Source organism: Megalobrama amblycephala, linkage group LG4 (assembly GCF_018812025.1).
Source record: "Megalobrama amblycephala isolate DHTTF-2021 linkage group LG4, ASM1881202v1, whole genome shotgun sequence".
NCBI lineage: Eukaryota > Metazoa > Chordata > Actinopteri > Cypriniformes > Xenocyprididae > Megalobrama > Megalobrama amblycephala.
In genome coordinates, this window is record NC_063047.1 from 2272546 (window position 1) to 2292279 (window position 19734).

The 19734-nt window shown below is 38.6% G+C and overlaps 1 protein-coding gene and 1 long non-coding RNA gene across 2 annotated transcripts in view; one reads left to right on the top strand and one right to left on the bottom strand.

Moving 5' to 3' along the window:
- On the top strand, positions 1 to 18168 carry LOC125266255 (cytosolic phospholipase A2 gamma-like). The gene is made up of 15 exons (XM_048186750.1): positions 1 to 129; positions 617 to 642; positions 815 to 926; positions 3301 to 3443; positions 3549 to 3747; positions 4863 to 4974; positions 5049 to 5189; positions 5393 to 5458; positions 5542 to 5586; positions 10068 to 10310; positions 11414 to 11545; positions 14938 to 15015; positions 15080 to 15234; positions 15338 to 15503; positions 15585 to 18168. Exons 2-15 carry the CDS (start codon positions 617 to 619, stop codon positions 15749 to 15751), a joined length of 1785 nt encoding a protein of 594 aa, XP_048042707.1. The 5' UTR covers positions 1 to 129; the 3' UTR covers positions 15752 to 18168.
- LOC125266272 overlaps positions 3481 to 19734 on the bottom strand; it is a 22918-nt gene continuing 6664 nt past the window's right edge. The window contains exons 2-3 of the long non-coding RNA XR_007184465.1: positions 4883 to 4986; positions 3481 to 3598 (exon numbers count right to left, since the gene is read on the bottom strand). This is a non-coding gene — a long non-coding RNA (uncharacterized LOC125266272). The remainder of the gene's footprint in view (positions 3599 to 4882; positions 4987 to 19734) is intronic.

The window sequence follows — 19734 nt, forward strand, 5'->3', positions numbered from 1 at the left end:
AACCTCACCCTCATGATTATGTCTGGACTTGCAGTGTAGTTTCAGAGCCATATAAGGAGCATTCTGTCTAGATGTCAAGGTAACAGGTGCTGTGGTGTTGCTTGTGAAGACTCTGGATTTACAGGAATAGTAAGTATATAATGTCATTTCAGCAATAGCAAGGCAGTTAAGAGGTTTATTGGCATTATAGGCTAAATTACATTTTTCTGTAATTTGCTTTAAAACAATTTAAACATGGTCAACAGCAGAGACTTCACACTATGAAAAGTGCATAAACAAACAACCATGGTGAAAAACGATTTGTGGGATTTGTATTTCAATGACAAAGTTTTCAATTTTCTCTGCATCAAAATCTGTGTAATGTTCTTTAAATATACTATAATTGTATGTTTGGAACAAACTTTAAGTCAGTTTAATTTAAGTTAAAAGGACTTATACAGCTTTTTTTTTTTTACAGTGATGCTAATTTGATCATTACATTTTATGTATGAATAAAAACTATAAGGATGTAAATTTGCATGACGTCTGAAACAATCAGCTGTATTATAGACAGCATATGTATATATAATCTCAAATAACAGAAACTGACTTGCATGTGGACTCTATTGTTTTACAGATGAGTGCATCCAAACCCCAGGAAAGGTGTGTAATCCTGCTCAGATTCATGGAAGCATTAAAATAAGTTTTACATTAAAGTTTAACTGAGAATAACTGTTCAAAATAAACGGCAGACTTAATTGCATTGAAATCTAGAATATTCAATATCTAAATATCAAATAAGTTAAATTCAGGACTGTTCTGTCTGTCGCTGCAGCGGTGAGGTGCGAATCGAACCCTCTCTGAATAAGAATGAAGCAGAGTTTATAGACGGAAGGAGAAAATCTGTTCTACAAAGCCTGAAGAAGCTTCAGATAGAGTGCAGTCAGGTAAAGCTTCTTATTTTATACTTAATAGAGATTCATAAACACTTCTTAGTCAACAATGATGCATCAACATTAAAGGATTAGTTCACTTTCAAATGAAAATTACCCCAAGATTTACTCACCCTCAAGCCATCCTAGGTGTATATGATTTTCTTCTTTCTGAAGAACAAAATCACAGATATTTTAATAAATATCCTGACGCATCAGAGCTTTATAATGGCAGTAAACAATACCAATGAGTATGACTTAAGAAAGTGTCTCCATCCACATCCATCCATCATGCACGTGTAATCCACACGGCTCCAGGGGGTTAATAAAGACCTTCTTCGTAAGTTGAATACGGAAGGCGGTCTGGCGGAAGCTAGTTATTTTATTTCATAAATCCATATTTAACAATTTTTTAAAAAATTTATTTATTTATTTTTTTACTACACAAAAGCATCGCGTCGCTTTAGAAGGCCTTTATGAACCCTGGAGCCATGTGGAGTACGTTTATGGTGGATGGATGTGGATGGAGACACTTTCTTCAGCTCATACTCATGATGTCAGGAAATAAACTGGATTCAATAGCGAATGTTAACAGTTTTAAAAGCCACAGGAACAGGTCAAGATGGTCAGATATATGCAAGAAACAGGCTGTGGGTGGCAACAAGACAGCAGCAGGCTGGAATTCACTCTGGCAAACGGTAGTCCCGAGAAACACGGCTGGAAGAGAATCCTCATTTGAAATGAACAAACTCACAGGAAACAGGAGACAATGGGAAAACCGCTGGGAACACGAGACCACAACATGAACACCGGAACGATCTGACAAGAAAACACAGCAAACACACGACTACATATAGGACAGATAACGAGACGCACCTGTTACTGATCAGCCTCATAAGTCATCAAACGATGCTAATGACTAGCTGACACTGACAGCACCCAAACACCACACACACTCACACACACACACACACACACACAGACAGATCGAGAATGAATCAGTGAACCCATGAACTGTGACACATGAACCTTGTTCACTGCCATTATAAAGCTTGGATGCATCAGGATATTTATTAATATAACTCAGATTGTGTTCATCAGAAAGAAGAAAGCCATATACACCTAAGATGGCTTGAGGGTGAGTAAATCTTGGGGTAATTTTCATTTGAAAGTGAACTAATCTTTTAATGGCTTTGATTCCAAGGTGATGCTAGTTCATTGTCACTTTCACACATTCTGATACAAAGATTTTAACTACACTTCAATGCTATGTCAACAAATTCCTGACCATTACACATTTTCCATTACTATCCTACAGAAAAACACTGTAAAGTTCTTTATGAAAATGGTTAAGATCATTTTTTAAACACAGTTATTTTCTTTTCGCTTCTTAATGCAAAAAATAAAAAGTAGTACATTTCATGTGATTCCAATAAAATAAAAAATAAAATTCATAGGGTAGGGAAGGCAATGTTTTTCATAAACACTTTTTGTTATAGTGGTTGAAACTCTCTTCACATCCTGATTGCAATCAATAATAAAATTGGTCTAAATATTTAAAAATATATATATATACATATCTTCTGTGGAAGTCTCAGGAGCAAAAAAAATGTTTGGTCTACACTCAGAAAATGTTATGTTTAATGTTTAAAGCTGGTTGTTTTTTTTATGTTTCAAAAACATTTTATCTTGGTTATGCAAACATTACTGAAACGTTACTTTTGAACAATCTCCGAACATACTGAAACAAGTACACAACAAAATCTCCAGAGTTAAATCAACTCTGCTCAGAGTACATATGGTCCCTTTCTAAATAGTGTTCAAATAACACTAAAGCAGAGTTAAAGTTAATGAGATAATTAAGCAATTAATTAAGTGATGATTGAGCATTAGTGATAAACGCCTGCTGTTAACAAGCAGAATCACTGAAGAAAAGAGAAACACAAGAACTACAACTGACTTCAGTCACAGCCTTATTAATTGCTTAATTATCTCATTAACTTTAACTCTACTTCAGTGTTATTTTCACACTATATAGAGAGGAACCATATGTACTCTGAGCAGAGTTGATTTTACTCGGAGGATTTTACTGTGTACTAACATTTAAAAATGTTATTCGAACATCTAACGAAACATTTTAGAAAATAAATAACGCTCCATGAACGATGTATAAATAACCTCTTTATGCTAACGTTTTGAGAACATAAAGACCAGACAACATCGAACGAACATTCTATTAACGTTATTGAGGAATGTTTGTTCATAACTTTCAGAGAATCTTGCCAGAACGTTTGCTAAAGTTCTGAGAATGTTCCCTGTTAGCTGGGCTCTTTTTTACTTTAAAAATAAGGTGGATAATATAATGCTTTGAATGGTGTGTGTGTTTCAGAATGAGGTGCCAAACATTGCCTTACTGGGTTCTGGAGGAGGAGAAAGAGCCATGGTGGGTTTGCTGGGATCCCTGGTTCAGCTCCAGAAAACAGGTCTTCTGGACTCCATCCTTTATCTGAGCGGAGTCTCTGGATCCACGTGGTATGAGCACTGAGAAACACACACACACACACACACACACACACACACACACACACACAGATGGGTCAAATGCCAAAATTGACAGCATATGTTGTTCCTCTGAAGGTCCATGGCCTCCGTATATCAGGAACCAGACTGGTCCACCAAACTAGAGACTGTGAAAGACAAGATCATCAAGAGACTCAACGGTCCTGGAGTCAGCTGGAAAGAAGCATTTGCCAAACTGAAGAAATATTATGGAAAAGATCACTTCAGTCTGACTGATATCTGGGCAGTGATGGTCATCACGACATTTGTGAAAGAGGTCTGTAAATAGCCTATTCATGACCCGGGACAGATCTGGAAATTATTTAGGGTGGCACAAGGACGATAAGGATTGACACCAAAGCAAGCAATAATGCATATTTCCTGTGGATTTTACCTGACATATTTGAAGTTTGCAGTAAACAGTTTGATTTTATTTATTTATTTTTTTAATAAATTTTTAAAATATTTCTACCGACACTAAACACCTACCACGCAACCTCATGTAGACACGCAATAAATTTTAAGCATAGATGGCGTGACCGCAGTCAGTTCTTCAGGGTTTGTGTAAAAAAAAAAACATTTCTCAAACCTACTCAGGGCAAAGTAGGATTTTTTACTGAGAACAAGTTATTGATATCTTGCAGTTTACTTAATGATCAGATTTTGATTCAGTGATTTAAAAGCGGTCTACTGAATCAGGCTACACAGGTTGCGCTGTGTTTTGACTCAATAAAAAGAACCGGTTCATAAGAGTCATTTGTTCATGAATTGGTGCACATGTTGTTCCCTCTGTGTGTTTTTGACTCACTACAAAGAACAGTTTCATAAGAGTGATTTGTACATAAATCAGGCTAGACAGGTTGCGCTGTGTGTTTTGACTCACTTAAAGAACCAGTTCATAAGAGTAATTTGTTAATAAAATCTGGCTTACATCGACTATATCTGAAAATACAGACAGTGTAAAGCATATTCACTCGTTTGAACCAACATCAGAGATAAAACTGACATGAAAAGTAAAATCTCCAAAATGACTTTTGTACTTCAGCAGTCATATTTCTTTATCTCAATGAATGCATGAATGAAATTATGAAATGTACTAATTTTCTCAGTAAAAGTCTCTCACTGCATTAATGTAAAGATGCTTTGAGGCAAGAGAACTGTTGTTTTGTTGGTGATCTTTTGAAATAAGGTAAGGTAGGTTTTGAAGTTGGTATGCTGGTTTGAGCTTGTTTATGCTGGTCCTGAACCAGTTTAGGACCAGCATGGACCAGCACTTGACCAGCATAAACCAGCTCAAACCAGCATACCAGCTTCAAAACCTACCTTAACCAGCATATGCTGGTTTGTCCCTGGTCTCTACAATAACATGAAGCTGCAAAAACTGTGTTCTAGATTGATGAACACACACTCACAGAGCAGTGGAGCCAGCAGAGTAAAGACGGTAAAGTCCCGTTTCCCATCTACACCATGATCGACAAGAAGTGCAAACAGCGGAATATCGGAGGTCTGTGTTTGTCTGAAAGAGAGAGAGATAATGTGTTTGTTTCAGCTGTTATATAGACGTGTTTCTGTCTGCAGACCCCTGGTTCGAGATCACTCCTCATGAAGCAGGTTATTCTCTCACTGGAGCGTTTGTGGACGCCTCCAACTTTGGCAGCAAGTTTCACAAAGGCTCCAAGAAAAATCAGCAGGATGAATTTGACATGCTGTACCTGCAAGGTAACAAACTCTGTTAAAGGGAGTTTAATATTAATATTTGTAAAATCAGCTTATACTGTACATTGTACACTTACGTCATTGACCTAAATCTCAGGTCTTATTAGCTTATGGCATAAAAGTATGTACTATTTATGTTATGTGTTAGGGTGTCCACTGTTTTATTGTAAACTTCATACTTGCTGATATTCTCTGTTTTTCTGCAGCTCTATGCGGAAGCGCTTTAGCTGATGAAGTGGAGATTAAGAAACTCCTCTGGCAAAAGATAAAAGGTTCTGAGGACTGAATTCGGCTTCAATTTAACAGTTATTTCATTACCATCCATTTGATTTTATTTGTTTGTTTTGTTTTTCAGATTTCTTTCAACAAAAGGAAACAATATTTGAGGAAATGAGGAAGGGTAAAGCATTTCTTAGACTTTATTTATGAATTTCATTTAACTATTAACAGCCCTGATTTGATGTTTTTGAAAGAAGTCTCTTATTTGATCAAAACACAGTTAAAACCGTAATATTTAAAATATTTTTACAATTTAAAAAAACAGTTTTCTTTGTAAATATTAAGTAAAATGTAATTTAGTGATTAAAGCTGAATTGTCAGCATCATTACTCCAGTCTTCAGAGTCACATGATCCTTCAGAAATCATTCTAATATGCTGATTTGCTGCTCAAGAAACAATTATGATTATTATCAAACAGTTTCTTTTATATATATTTTTATGGAAATCATCTCAGTTATGTATATAACCTTAGTTCCCTGAATAGGGAACGAGATGCTGCATAGTCGCTATGGGAACGCCTCTGCGTGATGTCGTCATGAAGCACGTATGCAGTCTGTCCAATCAGGAGACGGTACGTCATAGGCAGGTGACGTCACTGACCAGGAACCATAAAGCCGGCCCAAACACACTCACATTCAGCTTCTGAAAAACCTGAAACAAGTCACTTACGGGCATGCAGGGAGTATGGCTTGGCAACGCAGCGTCTCGTTCCCTATTCAGGAAACTAAGGTTATATACATAACCGAGACGTTCCCTTTCAAGGGAACTCGCGCTGCGTAGTCGCTATGGGAACGACAATACCAACTTCCGCCATATGAGCAACTGACCGTACGTGTGAAGCCAGGGCACACACATTACAGAAACACCTGCGCCCCTGGAGTGGAGCTGAGGTCTAGTTCATAGAACCTCATGAACATATGTGGTGATGACCATCCTGCTGCATCACAAATGTCAGAAAGGGAGTCCCCCGAAATAAAAGCCTTAGAGGCAGCCATACTTCTAGTAGAGTGAGCCCTATCAGCCAAAGGTGAAGGCTGTCCAACTGACTCATAAGCAAGTGAGATAGCCTCAACCACCCACTTGCTCATTCTCTGCTTGGATGCTGGGAGCCCTTTTCTTGGTGCTCCAAAACACACAAATAATTGATCAGACTTCCTCCACAGGGCAGCTCTGTGGACGTAGGCATCCAGTGCTCGAACCGGGCACAGCAGATTTAACTTTTCCTGGTCGGGTGATTGAAAGGGAGGTGGACAGAAAGCCTGCAGTACAATAGGTCTCACAGGATTAGTGAGGACCTTAGGGATATACCCTATCCTGGGATGTAAAAATGCTTTTACATTCCCAGGCACAAATTCTAAGAATGACGTATAGGGCTTGGATGTCTCCAATTCTCTTGAGAGACAAAACAGTAAGCAAAAACACTATCTTAAGTGTTAAATACTTTTCTGGCACCTCTTCGATGGGCTTGAAGGGTGCCATAGACAGGCCTTGTAAGACGACGGCCAAATCTCAAGCTGGTACTCTTGTGCGTACTGCAGGTCTGAGCCTCAAAGTGCCATGAAGGAAACGAGTTATATGTGGGTGTCTCCCCAGAGATACTCCACTGAAAGAAGCGTGGTAAGCAGCTAAGGCCGCCACGTAAACCTTTAGTGTGGAGGGGGATAACCCTGAAGAAAATCTTTCCTGCAGGAAATCCAGAACTGCACTGACTGGGCAGTTAACAGGATCCCACCGGTGATTTTCACACCAGGAAGTGAATAATTTCCACTTCAAGGCATACAGTTTCCTTGTGGAGGGAGCTCTGGACTGGAGTATGGTCTCAACAACCTCAATTGAGAGACCTGAATCTATGAGCTGTGCCCCCTCAGAAGCCACGCCCACAGCATCCATGACTCCGGGTGGGGGTGCACTATTAGACCGCCCGCCTGAGAGAGAAGGTCCCTCCTGATCGGAATCTCCATTGGAAGGGATATCAGGTCCGAGAACCATACTCGGGCTGGCCAAAACGCCTCGGCCACGGCTGTACCATAGCATCCAGCCCAAGAGGTGCTGGGTTTGACATCGAGAACCACAGTGGACAGTGAGTCGTCTCTCGAGACGCAAACAGATCCACTTGGGCTTCGCCGTAGTTCTCCCATAAGAGCTTCACCACCTCGGGGTGAAGTCTCCATTCCCCGGGCCTCGGTCCCTGCCTCAACAGGATGTCTGCTCCCACATTCAGGTACCCTGGGATGTAAAACGCTCTGAGGGAGAGCAGTTTCCCTTGGGACCCCCTTGATGATTTATATATGAGATCACTGCTGTGTTATCTGATTGAACTAACACATGCTGATCTCTGAGATCTGGAAGGAAGTATTTCAAGGCTAGAAATACCGCCATCATCTCCAGGCAATTTATGTGCCATGAGAGGTTCATGTTCCTGCCACAGACCCCGAGTCGAGCGACCACTCATGATCGCCCCCCTAGCCCGTGAGGGATGCATCTGTCGTTAGAGTGACTCGACGACTGAGAGCCCCCAGCACAGGTCCCTGGGACAGAAACCAAGGTTTCTTCCATATGTCTAGAGCACGTAAGCATCGCCGCGTGACTCTGATCATACGAAATAAGTTCCCCCTCGGTGAGAACCCCTTGGTTTTGAGCCACCACTGTAGTGGTCTCATGTTCAGCAGGCCGAAGGGTATTACGTTGGATGCTGCTTCCATAAGACCTAACAGTTTCTGGAACTGTTTGACAGTGAGTGATTGGCCTAGCTTTATGTGTGATACAGTCGATAGGATTGATGTCATGCGAGCCGGAGATAGACGGGCCCGCATAATCACCGAATCCCATACCACGCCTAGATAAGTGGTTCTCTGAGCTGGAGAAAGCACACTTTTCTTCGCGTTTAGTCTCAACCTCAACCTTCTCATATGAGCGAGAACAACATCTCAATGTTGAACCGCCATCTGCTCTGATTGAGCCAGAATCAACCAATCGTAGATGTAGTTCGCAAGGGCACCAGAGCTGCATCTACACATTTTGTGAAGGTTCGGGGTGACAGTGCTAAGCCGAAGGGAATACCCCTATATTGGTAAGCTTCGCCCCTGAAAGCAAACCTCAGGAACTTCCTGTGTTGCGGAAGGATTGATACATGAAAGTATGCGTCCTTTAGATCTATCGTGACAAACCAGTCCTCGGATCTGATTTGTGACACGATGTGTTTTATTGTCAGCATTTTGAACCTCAGTTTTGCAACTGACTTGTTCAGCTGACGTAGATCTAAAATCGGACTCAACCCTCCGTCTTTCTTTGGCACAATGAAACGGCTGTAAAACCCTGACTCCCTGCTGGGAGGAGGAACCCTTTCTATAGCCTCCTTTCGCAAGAGTGTCTCTACTTCTTGTGCTATCACCAGAGCCTGCTCGGAGTTCACCACTGTGGGTAGAACCCCATTGAATTGAGGTGGGCATGTTCAAAACTGAATCGCATCCCCTCTTTCTATCGTGCGCAGGACCCACTGAAATATTTTTGACAGATTTTTCCACTCTGTCAAAAAATCTACTAAGGGAACCAGCCTCTCGAGGCTGGCCTCTGGTGGAATATGGGCAGCCAGCACAGTGCCCTGAAGCAGAACCCCGGCAGGGAACAACTGAGCTGACTGCAGAGGAAGCGCGCCACCCTCAGGCGACACGCGAGGAACTACTGCGCCCCGGTATGATAGCGGGGTTAGCAGAGCACCTCCCTGAGGGCACCGAAGACTCACGGGCACCGATGGAAGAGGTGAACGCCGCTTGTCTCCGGAGGGGACCACCCTCAGGATCCTGACGCTCCTGGCGTCAGGACTTCTTTGCCGAAGCCCTCTTAGCCGCAATGACAGCCCTCAGGTCTGTTGTCTGTGCTGGTGCGAGGAGCTTGTCCTCGGCTTCCGCTGCTCCTGCCCAGGAGGCGTGGAAGAAACTGCTGCATGGCTGCAGCTTGCTTCCTCGCCTCCTGAAACCTCTCGGTGACCGTGTTGACAGCGTCACCAAAGAGGCCAGAAGGATTCAGTGGGGCATCCAATAAGAAGGACTTATCCTTGTCCTTAATGTCGGACAGATTTAGCCACACATGGCGCTCCGTGGCCACTAGGGCTGCCATAGAGTGGCCGATGGATTTGGCCGTCTCCTTAGTGGCACGGAGAGCTAAATCTGCTGACTGACGGAGATCTTGGATGAACTCCGCCCCCACTTCATCACTGTTACCCAAGTCTCTCAGCAGGTCGGCTTGGTGGGTGTGCTTGGAGAATGGCCATGGTGTGTAAGCATGCCGCTGCCTGACCTGCTGCCGAGTACGCTTTGCCCACTAACGCCGAGGTAGTCTTCAGCGGCTTCGTGGGCAACGTCGGGGCTTTAAGAGACAATGCTGCCTGCGGAGAGAGATGGCACGCAAGCGTCTCTTCCGCTCTTGGCATTGCCCAATGGGATGATACCGGTCTCTTCCATGATCTCGACACCTCACAAAAAATATGATAATAATAAGAAGAAATGTTTCTTAAGTAGCAAATCAGCATATTAGAATGATTTCTGAAGGATCATGTGACGCTGAAGACTGGAGTAATGATGATGACAATTTTAATTTTGTAGAACAGCATGAGAGGAGTCCTGAAGCATTGGCAAGAGAGAGCGGAACAGGGTTGGAAAAAGTCTTTGCAGTGGGATTCAAAGCGCTACTGCACCCTCTATCAGAGCTCAGACAACAAGATCCAAACTCTCCAGTAACAGAAGAGTGTTATCAGGTGCTCATGAAACTCGTGGACATGAATATCTCTGTTTTAACTGGAAAAGATCCTTCTGCACTTGATGAATCCATCAGGACAACACTGTACGGTAACAAGCCACTGATTGGTCTGTATGTCCATCACAGCCTTGTGTTCACGTCCAAATGAAAGTTTTAGGGCCTATTTGCACCAAGGATGATAACTATAATGATAAAGATATCATTCTAAAATCACTATAAAAGAATAGCAGAGTCCACACCACAACTGTAACGGAGCAGAGAAACAATATCATTGGAATCACTTTCAGAACGATTTTTTCCAGCTGATGAACAATAGAAACATTGTCAGCCAATCAGAATCCATCCTGCTTAAAGAGCTTAAGCATTTAAAGTGACAGATGACAAAAGTGCAGCTTGTGCTTAAAGGGTTAGTTCACCTAAAAATATTAATATAAAGATTAATATTTTGTAAATTAAGTGCTACATTTTGTTTTTTGCACAAACAAAGCACTCACATCACTTCATAAAATTGAGGTTGGACTCGCATGGGTTACTTTAAAGGGATAGTTCAGCCAGAAATAGCAATTCTGTCATAATTTACTCACCCTCAATTATTTTCTTTCTTTTGTACATAAAAGAAGATATTTGAAAGATTATGTGTAACTAAACAGTTGATGTACATTGACTTCCATAGTAGGAGTCAATAGGGTCCATCAACAGTTTGGTTATAGACATTCTTCAAAATATCGTCTTTTGTGTTCAGAATAATGAAATTCATACAGGTTTACAATAAGAATTTTCATTTTTGGGTGAACTAACCCTTTAATAAACAGAATGATATTGTGCATTGGTGTGGACGATGTGAACGCTAAAATAGTTATTGTCCTTGGTGTGAACAGGCCTTTAGATTTGAGAAGGAAACTTTTTTTTTTTTTTTTAAATACTGTATAAAATACAAAAGGTCATATTTCATATCATATCTGCATTTAAAATGTGTAATTTGTAAGTGTCGCTTTGGATAAAAGCATCTGTTAATGATTAAATGTTATATTTTAAAAAATTTATTACAATTTTTGCTTTTTGGCAAAATCTAAAAACAATTATGAAAATCAAACCATGAAACAAACAAACAAAACAAAACAAAACAAAAAAAAAAGATACACATACTAGAATAAGAAGAACTCACTAATGTACATGTCCCATCTTTTTACAGACCTCTCTGGAGGCAAAATTCGTTTGGAAAGACTGAGAATTATTGATAGAAAAGCAGAAAAACTGAATATGAAGAGTTACACCATGGATGTAATCAACAGTTTGAGTGGTCGGATTGGTTACTGGCTATTTGGTAGGTTGAACTGTTTCTAATATCCATCCATCCATTCTCCACACCACTTTTCCAGAGTTGTGGGGATGCTGATTTACACCTTAGTGTATCTTAGTGTTACCAAAATTTCCATCCATTGTTTTAACATGAACTAATAAACATAATGTGATGCATATTTGTCAGTCACACATAAATAAAACAGGTCAGAACCTGTTTCAACCTGGTTATTGTGAATTAAGAAAAAACACTTTAGCACTATTATAGAAAACTGATTAATTCTTGTACGACTGACAAATATGCATCACATTAAGTTTATTAGTTTGTGTTAAAACTGTGTAATTCAAATGGATGGAAATTTTATATGCAATTTTTCATTTTATAGCCAGATTGATACGTAAACCACTGTACATTTAATATTTTAGATATTTAAGATTCAAATAACTTTTTATCCTCTAGTTCTTTTGAAAACCAGTTAGTTCTATTAAAGGTGCCCTAGAATTGAAAATTGAATTTACCTCGGCGTAGTTAAATAATTAGAGTTCTGTACATGGAAATGACATACAGTGAATCTCAAACACCATTGTTTCCTCCTTCTTATGTAAATCTCATTTGTTTAAAAGACCTCCGAAAAACAGGCGAATCTCAACATAACACCAACTGTTACGCAACAGTCGGGATTATTAATATGTACAACCCCAATATTTGCATATGCCAGCCCATGTTCAAGGCATTAGACAAGCCAGTATTAACATCTGGATCTGTGCACAGCCAACTTTGTGCAGGTAAGCAAGCAAGGACAATAGCAAAAAATGGCAGTTGGAGCAATAATAACTCGCATGATCCATGATATCATGATATTTTTAGTGATATTTGTAAATTGTCTTTCTAAATCTTTCGTTAGCATGTTGCTAATGTACTGTTAAATGTGGTTAAAGTTACCAAAATAGGCAGTTAAAAAAATTGAATAATAAAAAATCTATGGGGTATTTTGAGCTGAAACTTCACAGACACATTCAGGGGACACCTTAGACTTATATTACATCTTGTGAAAAAGGGTTCTACGGTACCTTTAAAAAACAAAATACTTGTCTGATCCTGTAATGAAACGTAGTCAAGAAGTCTATACAGCCAACATTGTTCTCGATAAGAACTCAAAATCAAAACTACACTGTCAAAATGAACAAAATGTAAATAACGAGCGAGTATATTAAAAATCCAACTATCAAACCGAGTTTTTGCCTTGCCCTAAATCACTGTCGTAAACATAATAAACATAATAATCAGCCTATTTGACAGCTGTTGGGATGGATTTTGCGTGAAATTGCATACTTTCATGTTTATGTCTATCTGTATATAAATGAAAGAAGTTCAGGCTACTTTATGCAGTGGAAGGTGTCATAATAGCTTGAATCCACAACAAATGAACATTGAAATTAAACAAGTTTACAAGCAAAAAGCAAAAGCGTCAGAACTCGTAATAAAACACGAATCAACATAATTAGCACAGCAGTACATTTGCTGCATTTGCTGCGACTAAGTTCAGAAAACAATCTTTATGCTGGTAACAATCTCTAAACCAGTTTTGAGTATTTGCCTATAAATATCTTTACTTACTGTATGCTATGTTCCAGACAGATCATATTTTGGATTTTTCCCACCTCCTTCTAGGACATAATGTCTGGAACGGCACTTAAAGTCAGCCATTTTGCGTGAACTTGGGGTACATCGATCAACCCCGACCTCAGCGAGATGCGTCATTTTGAGTAAATTCCAAGATGTCGGCATGTCCTCCAACGAATATGAATATAAAAACAAACTTTAACATTAGACATTAAGTTTGTGTAATGTTACCTTCGTTTTTGCTTTTCGTCAGCTGTTTTCAAAGCGATTTAATGTCATTTTTATTCTATTTTGCCATAATCAACATAAATACACAATATGCTCTCATTGTGTCTTGTGGTCAACATGTGAATGTGACGTATGAGTGACTGGAACTCACTGAGGTCTGAAGTGGGACATTTAATTTCGTCCAACCTCATCTGGAATGCAGCATAAGTTATAGTTTCCACGATTATCTGATATGAATAGCAACTATTGCCAAAATCTTGTAACATTATTTTAAAACAATCGATTTCAACAAGTCAAAACAACAGCTATAGGCTACAAGTTACTTATAAGACATGTTTTCCATCTTTCTTGCATTACTGGGGGAGTTTTGATGTTGTTAGTGATAGGCCTGGGTAAAAAAATATAGATTTCTCGATTTTAATCAATTCTCTTTTTTTACGAACCAATATCGATTATTAAATCCCAAGAATCGATTAGTCTAGTCTGTTTTCAGTTGATGAATGAGCAGAATATGTAGCACCTCCCATCCAATAAATCACAATAATCTTTGTGCTTTGTTACTTTTGATATGAAGCAAAGTCTCAGATTTCAAATGACGTCCATCTTATTATGAGATTCAAAAAATAAATACCGTTTTGGTGCTGTTTAATGTGGCGTGACAGATCGCTTTAGCGCCTCAGTTAAAGAGAATCATGTGATCATCCTCTCCTCCGCTTTAATACCAGTTACAGCGAAATAAACATGCATGAACATCTGAAGGTATGTTAAAATATACAGTACAACTTACTGAAATCCGTATCATGTCTCGTGTAATCGCTCAATCAGTGTTTCAACCTCGGAAAGACGTCAATAAAACAGCTTGTAAACAATGTCACGTAACGTCACATTTACCTCAGAAAAACATATTCAGTGACCATAAACTCATTAGTCAACTAGAAAAGTGCTCTAGAAAGCAACATTCTGATAAATATAGCTATGCACTGTTACACATTCATTATAATTTTTAATGTTCTTCAATATTTAATGCATGTTTAAATAAATCAGTTATGACAGCCACGATTTAAATGTTTATATTTCAAAAAAAACGAATTGGAGTAGAAATATGATTATGTAATTCTAAACTTTATTTAATAAAGTTTAATAAAAACATGTTTGTATATAAATAAGTTAATTTAACCTTCAATATTATTATAGTAGTACCAGCTGACTCTCATGTGTAGTTTACAGCATTAGTTGAGAGATTTTTTTCCTCTAGAAAATTTGCCATGTGCTGTAACTGAAATACTACATCCAAAATAATCGATATTGAATCAAATTGAAATCTAATCTAATTGAAAGCATGTGAATAGTAATCGAATCGAATCATGAAAATTTTGTTAATACCCAGCCCTAGTTAGTGACATTCGCATTGATCAGATTCATCCGCGCAGGAGCTGAAGCACAACTCGCATCACGTAACGATCAAAACAATGTTCCGCCATTAGTAACTTGTAGTTTTATGCTTCAACCGCTAGAGGGCCAAAAGAACTATTTACTTAATTAATAAGAGTGCATTTGTTTTACAGATGCTTGGATGAGCATTATTAATTGCATGAATCTGTGGGTCTGGGGCAGGAATTATAACTTCCTCCACGACATGACAGGTAAGAACAGACCTGCTAACTGGAAATTCTGTGTGAATAATATAATAATGCTGTGATCCCTCAGGTGAAGCAGTGCCCTCCACTCTTCAGGAAACTAAGACGAGAGACTTTGAAGATGCCGGACTGTTGCTGAACTCACCCTACTTCTCAGTGCTGAGAAAAGAGAGACACATCGACCTCATCATTTCACTGGATTTCAGTGAGGGTGATCCTTTCTTGGTATTATACACATTTTTAATTCTCTAGTTTCACTCATAAGAAAATGTTAGTGATTTAAAAAAAAAAAAAATATAAGAGCAATTGTGATGCTTTTTCACCACAGACAGTGAAGGAAGCTGCCAAGACGTGCAAGGAACTAAACATCCCTTTCCCTGAGGTCAACATTCTCAGTGGACACTCAGAGAACCCGAAGGACTTCTATGTGTTCAAAGGCAAAAACACTCCAACCGTGATCCACATCCCTCTCTTTAATGTGGTCAACTGTGGAGGCAAGTTAAAGTCTTACAATGTCCTGAATAAAACTGAAATATCAACTGTGTTCTGATTTAAGTGTGTTAATGTTTCTTCAGATAAAATTGAGGCTAAGAGGAAAAGTTATAAGACCTTTCAAGGTCCTTACAGCGCTGAGATGATCACTGATCTCATGGAGGTCGCTGGAAAAAACATCACAAACAACAAAGACTGTCTGCTGGAGCAGATCCGAGCAGCCGTTGGGCAAAAAGGATCCAGACGTTAATGTTTAAAATCTGAATATAGACTAAACTGATTTGCATATCAGCAGTGTTGGGGGTAACGCATTACAAGAAACTTGAGTTATGTAATCAGATTACTTTTTTCAAGTAACTAGTAAAGTAATGCATTACTTTTAAATTTACAATTTAATCTCTGAGTTGCTTTTTCAAATCAGTAATGCAAGTTACTTTGTTTTCACATTTATTGACTGATGCCTCTCCTGTCGCCATGTTGAGAGGAATCGTAAGTGTTTGTAACGTAACATTACTTTCCTTAAAAAGTAACTAAGTAATGCAATCTGCAATGGGGGTAACGCAATACTTTCTGAAGTAACTTTCTCCAACGCTGCATATCAGTCATTTTACAACAGTTTAATTTCTTTTTCTGTCAGCTTTTATTTTTCTGCAAAATGACATTAGATTATCAGAGGTTTCCATTTTATGATTATAATAAAATAGAGTTATGGTCCTGAATGCTGACTGGTCAATTCAGAGTTTCATAATTTTTACTTTCCCTATAGTATTTTGGACATACAGTATTTAAAAATGGGTTCTTATTAATTCAACAAGGGTTAGGATTTGGTTTCGTTATAAGCAGTGTACTAATTTAATTACCCAGAAATTTCTTCCATGCTCTTAACTTAGTTAAGTTCCAGAGTTAAATACACTAAAAAAAAATGAATGAATGAATGAATGAATGAATGGCATGGTTTATTTACTAGATGCATCTATTTGATTTTAGTTTAGAAATCATATTTTCAAAAAAGCATCTATTTGATTCCTTAGAATCAGTATAAACCAGCCCATTTGTGAAATAATCAAATTGAATCAGTCCCCCTGTGGTAAAAATCAAGTTTTTAATGTTGTTTATATGTCTATGTGGTGTTTTTAATATGCTTTAAGACAAATCATGTGAAAATTCATCAGTCAACACCATTGCTGAGTATTTTCTCCTTAAATCTGAAGTGAAAAAACACAGTTTGAAATCTCTGGTGTGTGTGACGTCACTAACTACCCCAGTGGTGTATTCTATGTGATATGCAGGTATATGCCGTATATCTGCATATCACGTACCCTATATATTATATAAGGTAATATAAATGATCACTGATCTCATGAAGGTCGCTGGAAAAAACATCAGAGTGAAACTGGTGGAGCAGATCCGTGCGGTCACTAAAGCTAAATGGCTCCAGGCAATGGCACGACAAAATCCATATTATATATTACCTTTGTTATATAATATTATTGAAATTAATGTTTGAAATGGTCTTATTAATTTCACAAGGTTCAAGAAATGTAATAATATCCTAAAAGAAATTTCTGACACAAACTAAACAGACTTAAATAATATTAAGTACATTAGAAAATACAGGAATACGTAGAGGATCAAGCACTGGAACCATCAATAAACATTATGAGTATTAATCGCAAATTATGGAAGCTGCTCAGGTGTAATATGATACAAGTTAAACAAGAGGGCGCCAGAGCTCAATCTTCACTGTTTGGACAGAACTGTATAACTGAGTATTATTAAATTATCTTGCATCCTTGCATATTTTAGGTTTCATCTGTGACAGAGGACGTCTCTTACTTAGATATTCAACTGCAGCAAGTCCACTGATGTGCCACTGATGTGTTGGGTCCAGCCTCAGGACATTTTGCATCACAGTGCAAAATGTTCAGTTTTAGATCGTTATTTAAGTACATCAAGTTAAACTAAATGAAAATGAGAAATGTTGCTACATTGCAACTAGCTGAAATAAAACAAGGTTAAGGTTAATGTTTATTGTATTTATTTCAAGTAGAGATTTAGTGTGTGTGTGTGTGTATGTGTGTGAATTATAGCCTGGTAAAATCTGTTGTCAGATTTCCAAGAATGTAATGCTTTTATTTCACAATCTCAATGACACTCCCATTTAAAGAAAATTCTAACCGTAACGGAAGAAATAGTGGCATCACAGTCATACAGCAGAACCAAACAAAATCACACCATAATTGTTGGCACCCTTGATAAATATGATCAAAGGTGACTGTAAAAATAAATCTGCATTGTTTATTCTTTTGATCTTTAATTCATAAATTAGCAAAAATCTAACCTTTCATTGAAGGAAAGGAATTGAAAGTGGGGGGCATAAAATCACATTATGAAATGAATATTTTTCTCTAAAACACGTTGGCCAAAATTATTGGCACCCTTTTATTCAATACTTTTTGCCCTTTGCCAAACTCCTTTTGCCAAAATAACAGCTCTGAGTCTTCTTCTATAATGCCTGCTGCTCTTCAGTTCATTCCACTCATTCTCTTTAGGGTTCAGGTCAGGGGACTGGGACGGTCATGGCAGAAGCTTCATTTTGTGCTCAGTGACACATTTTTGTGTTGGTTTTGATGTTTGTTTTGGATCATTGTCCTGATGGAAGATCCAACCACAGCCCATTATTGGATTTCTAGCAGAAGCGGTAAGGTTTTGATTTTTTATCTGTTGGTATTTGATAGAATCCATGATGCCATGTATCTGAACAAGATGTCCAGGACCTCCAGCAGAAAAATAGGCCCACATCATTAAAGATATAGCAGTATATTTAACCGTGGGCATGGGATACTTTTTATCCATGTGTGCACCAAACCCATCTGGTGGGTTTGCTGCCAAAAAGCTCTTTTTTTAGTTTCATCTGACCATAGAAGCTGTTTGAAGTTCCAGTCTTGTATGAAAACTGAATATGCTGGAGAGAGCAGAGGATTTTTCTTAAAACCCTCCCAAACAACTTGTGGGGATATAGGTGCTGTTTGACTCAAGACTCAACTAATCTCTGCAATTCTTCAGCTGTGATCCTTGGAGAGTCTTTGTCCACTCAAACTCTCCTCCTCACTTCACATTAGGATGATTTAGACACACGTCCTCTTCCAGGGCAGATTTGTAACTTCTTTAGTTGATTGGAACTTCTTAATTATTGCCCTGATGGTGGAAATTGGGATTGTCTGTACATGTAAAATATCAATAAGAGTGTACAAGCAAATAAAATCATTATATAGAAAATTAATATTATATGTATTAATATTATATATATGTACTATTATTTGTGGCTATGTGAATGAGTTTACAGGTGTTTCTTCAACACTTCAATGTATATCTTTGAGTGATTTATAATCAAGTTATTAGTCTGTCGACTGATTGGTGTTCTTCCCGCCGGGAAGACCCCGGAAATGCCCGATCAGTTCTGTGCTTTCCTTTCTTCAGAAAAGGTTGGAGCAAAGGCTGTTTTCTCCCACTTTGAAAGTGTATGTTGCCGCTATTGCAACACATCACAATGCAATAGACAGTAGGTCTGTGGGAAAGCTCGACCTGATCATCAGGTTCCTGAAAGGCACCAGGAGGCTAAATTCTCCTTGGTTATGCCTCATCCCCTCTTGGAACCTCTCAGTGGTGCTTAATGCCTTACAGAGAGTGCCCTTTGAGCCACTGCATGCATTAGTTTGCCCAAAAATGAAATTTATGTCATTAATTACTCACCATCATGTCGTTCCAAACCCGTAAGACCTTCGTTCATCTTTGGAACACAAGATATTTGTGATGAAATCCCAGAGGTTTCTGACCTCCCTATAGTCAGCAATTTCATAACAAATTTCAAGACCTAGTAAAGACATTGTTGAAATAGTCCATGTGACAACTTTATTTAGTAATTTCTTCTCTTTCCTGTCAGTCTCCTGTGCTGTTGACGTAGTCTATATCAGAACGCCGGCTCAGTATTGGCTGATACTGAACACGTTGTTTTGGATATTGAGATTGATCCAGATGAAGATTTCAGTGAAGAAAAGGAAGACAACAGAGTGCTAGAAGAAGACAACAGCGTAAGCCAAGAGGAAGGACATCAGGCTTAGTAAGCAAGAGATACAGAGACTGATACGCCTATAACTGAAAGATTAGATTATACAAGGCGTTGATCAATCGATGAAGTTGCAATTTCTCAAAAAGTAGTATAAAAGTCTGAGG

What these genes read in the sequence shown, in the direction of transcription:
- LOC125266255 (XM_048186750.1), top strand. Translation starts at nt 617, where the DNA reads ATGAGTGCATCCAAACCCCAGGAAAG. An exon ending in CCTCTGGCAAAAGATAAAAG is followed by an intron (nt 5,459 to 5,541) that starts GTTCTGAGGACT and finishes TTTGTTTTTCAG; the next exon opens with ATTTCTTTCAACAAAAGGAA. An exon ending in GTGAGGGTGATCCTTTCTTG is followed by an intron (nt 15,235 to 15,337) that starts GTATTATACACA and finishes TTTTCACCACAG; the next exon opens with ACAGTGAAGGAAGCTGCCAA.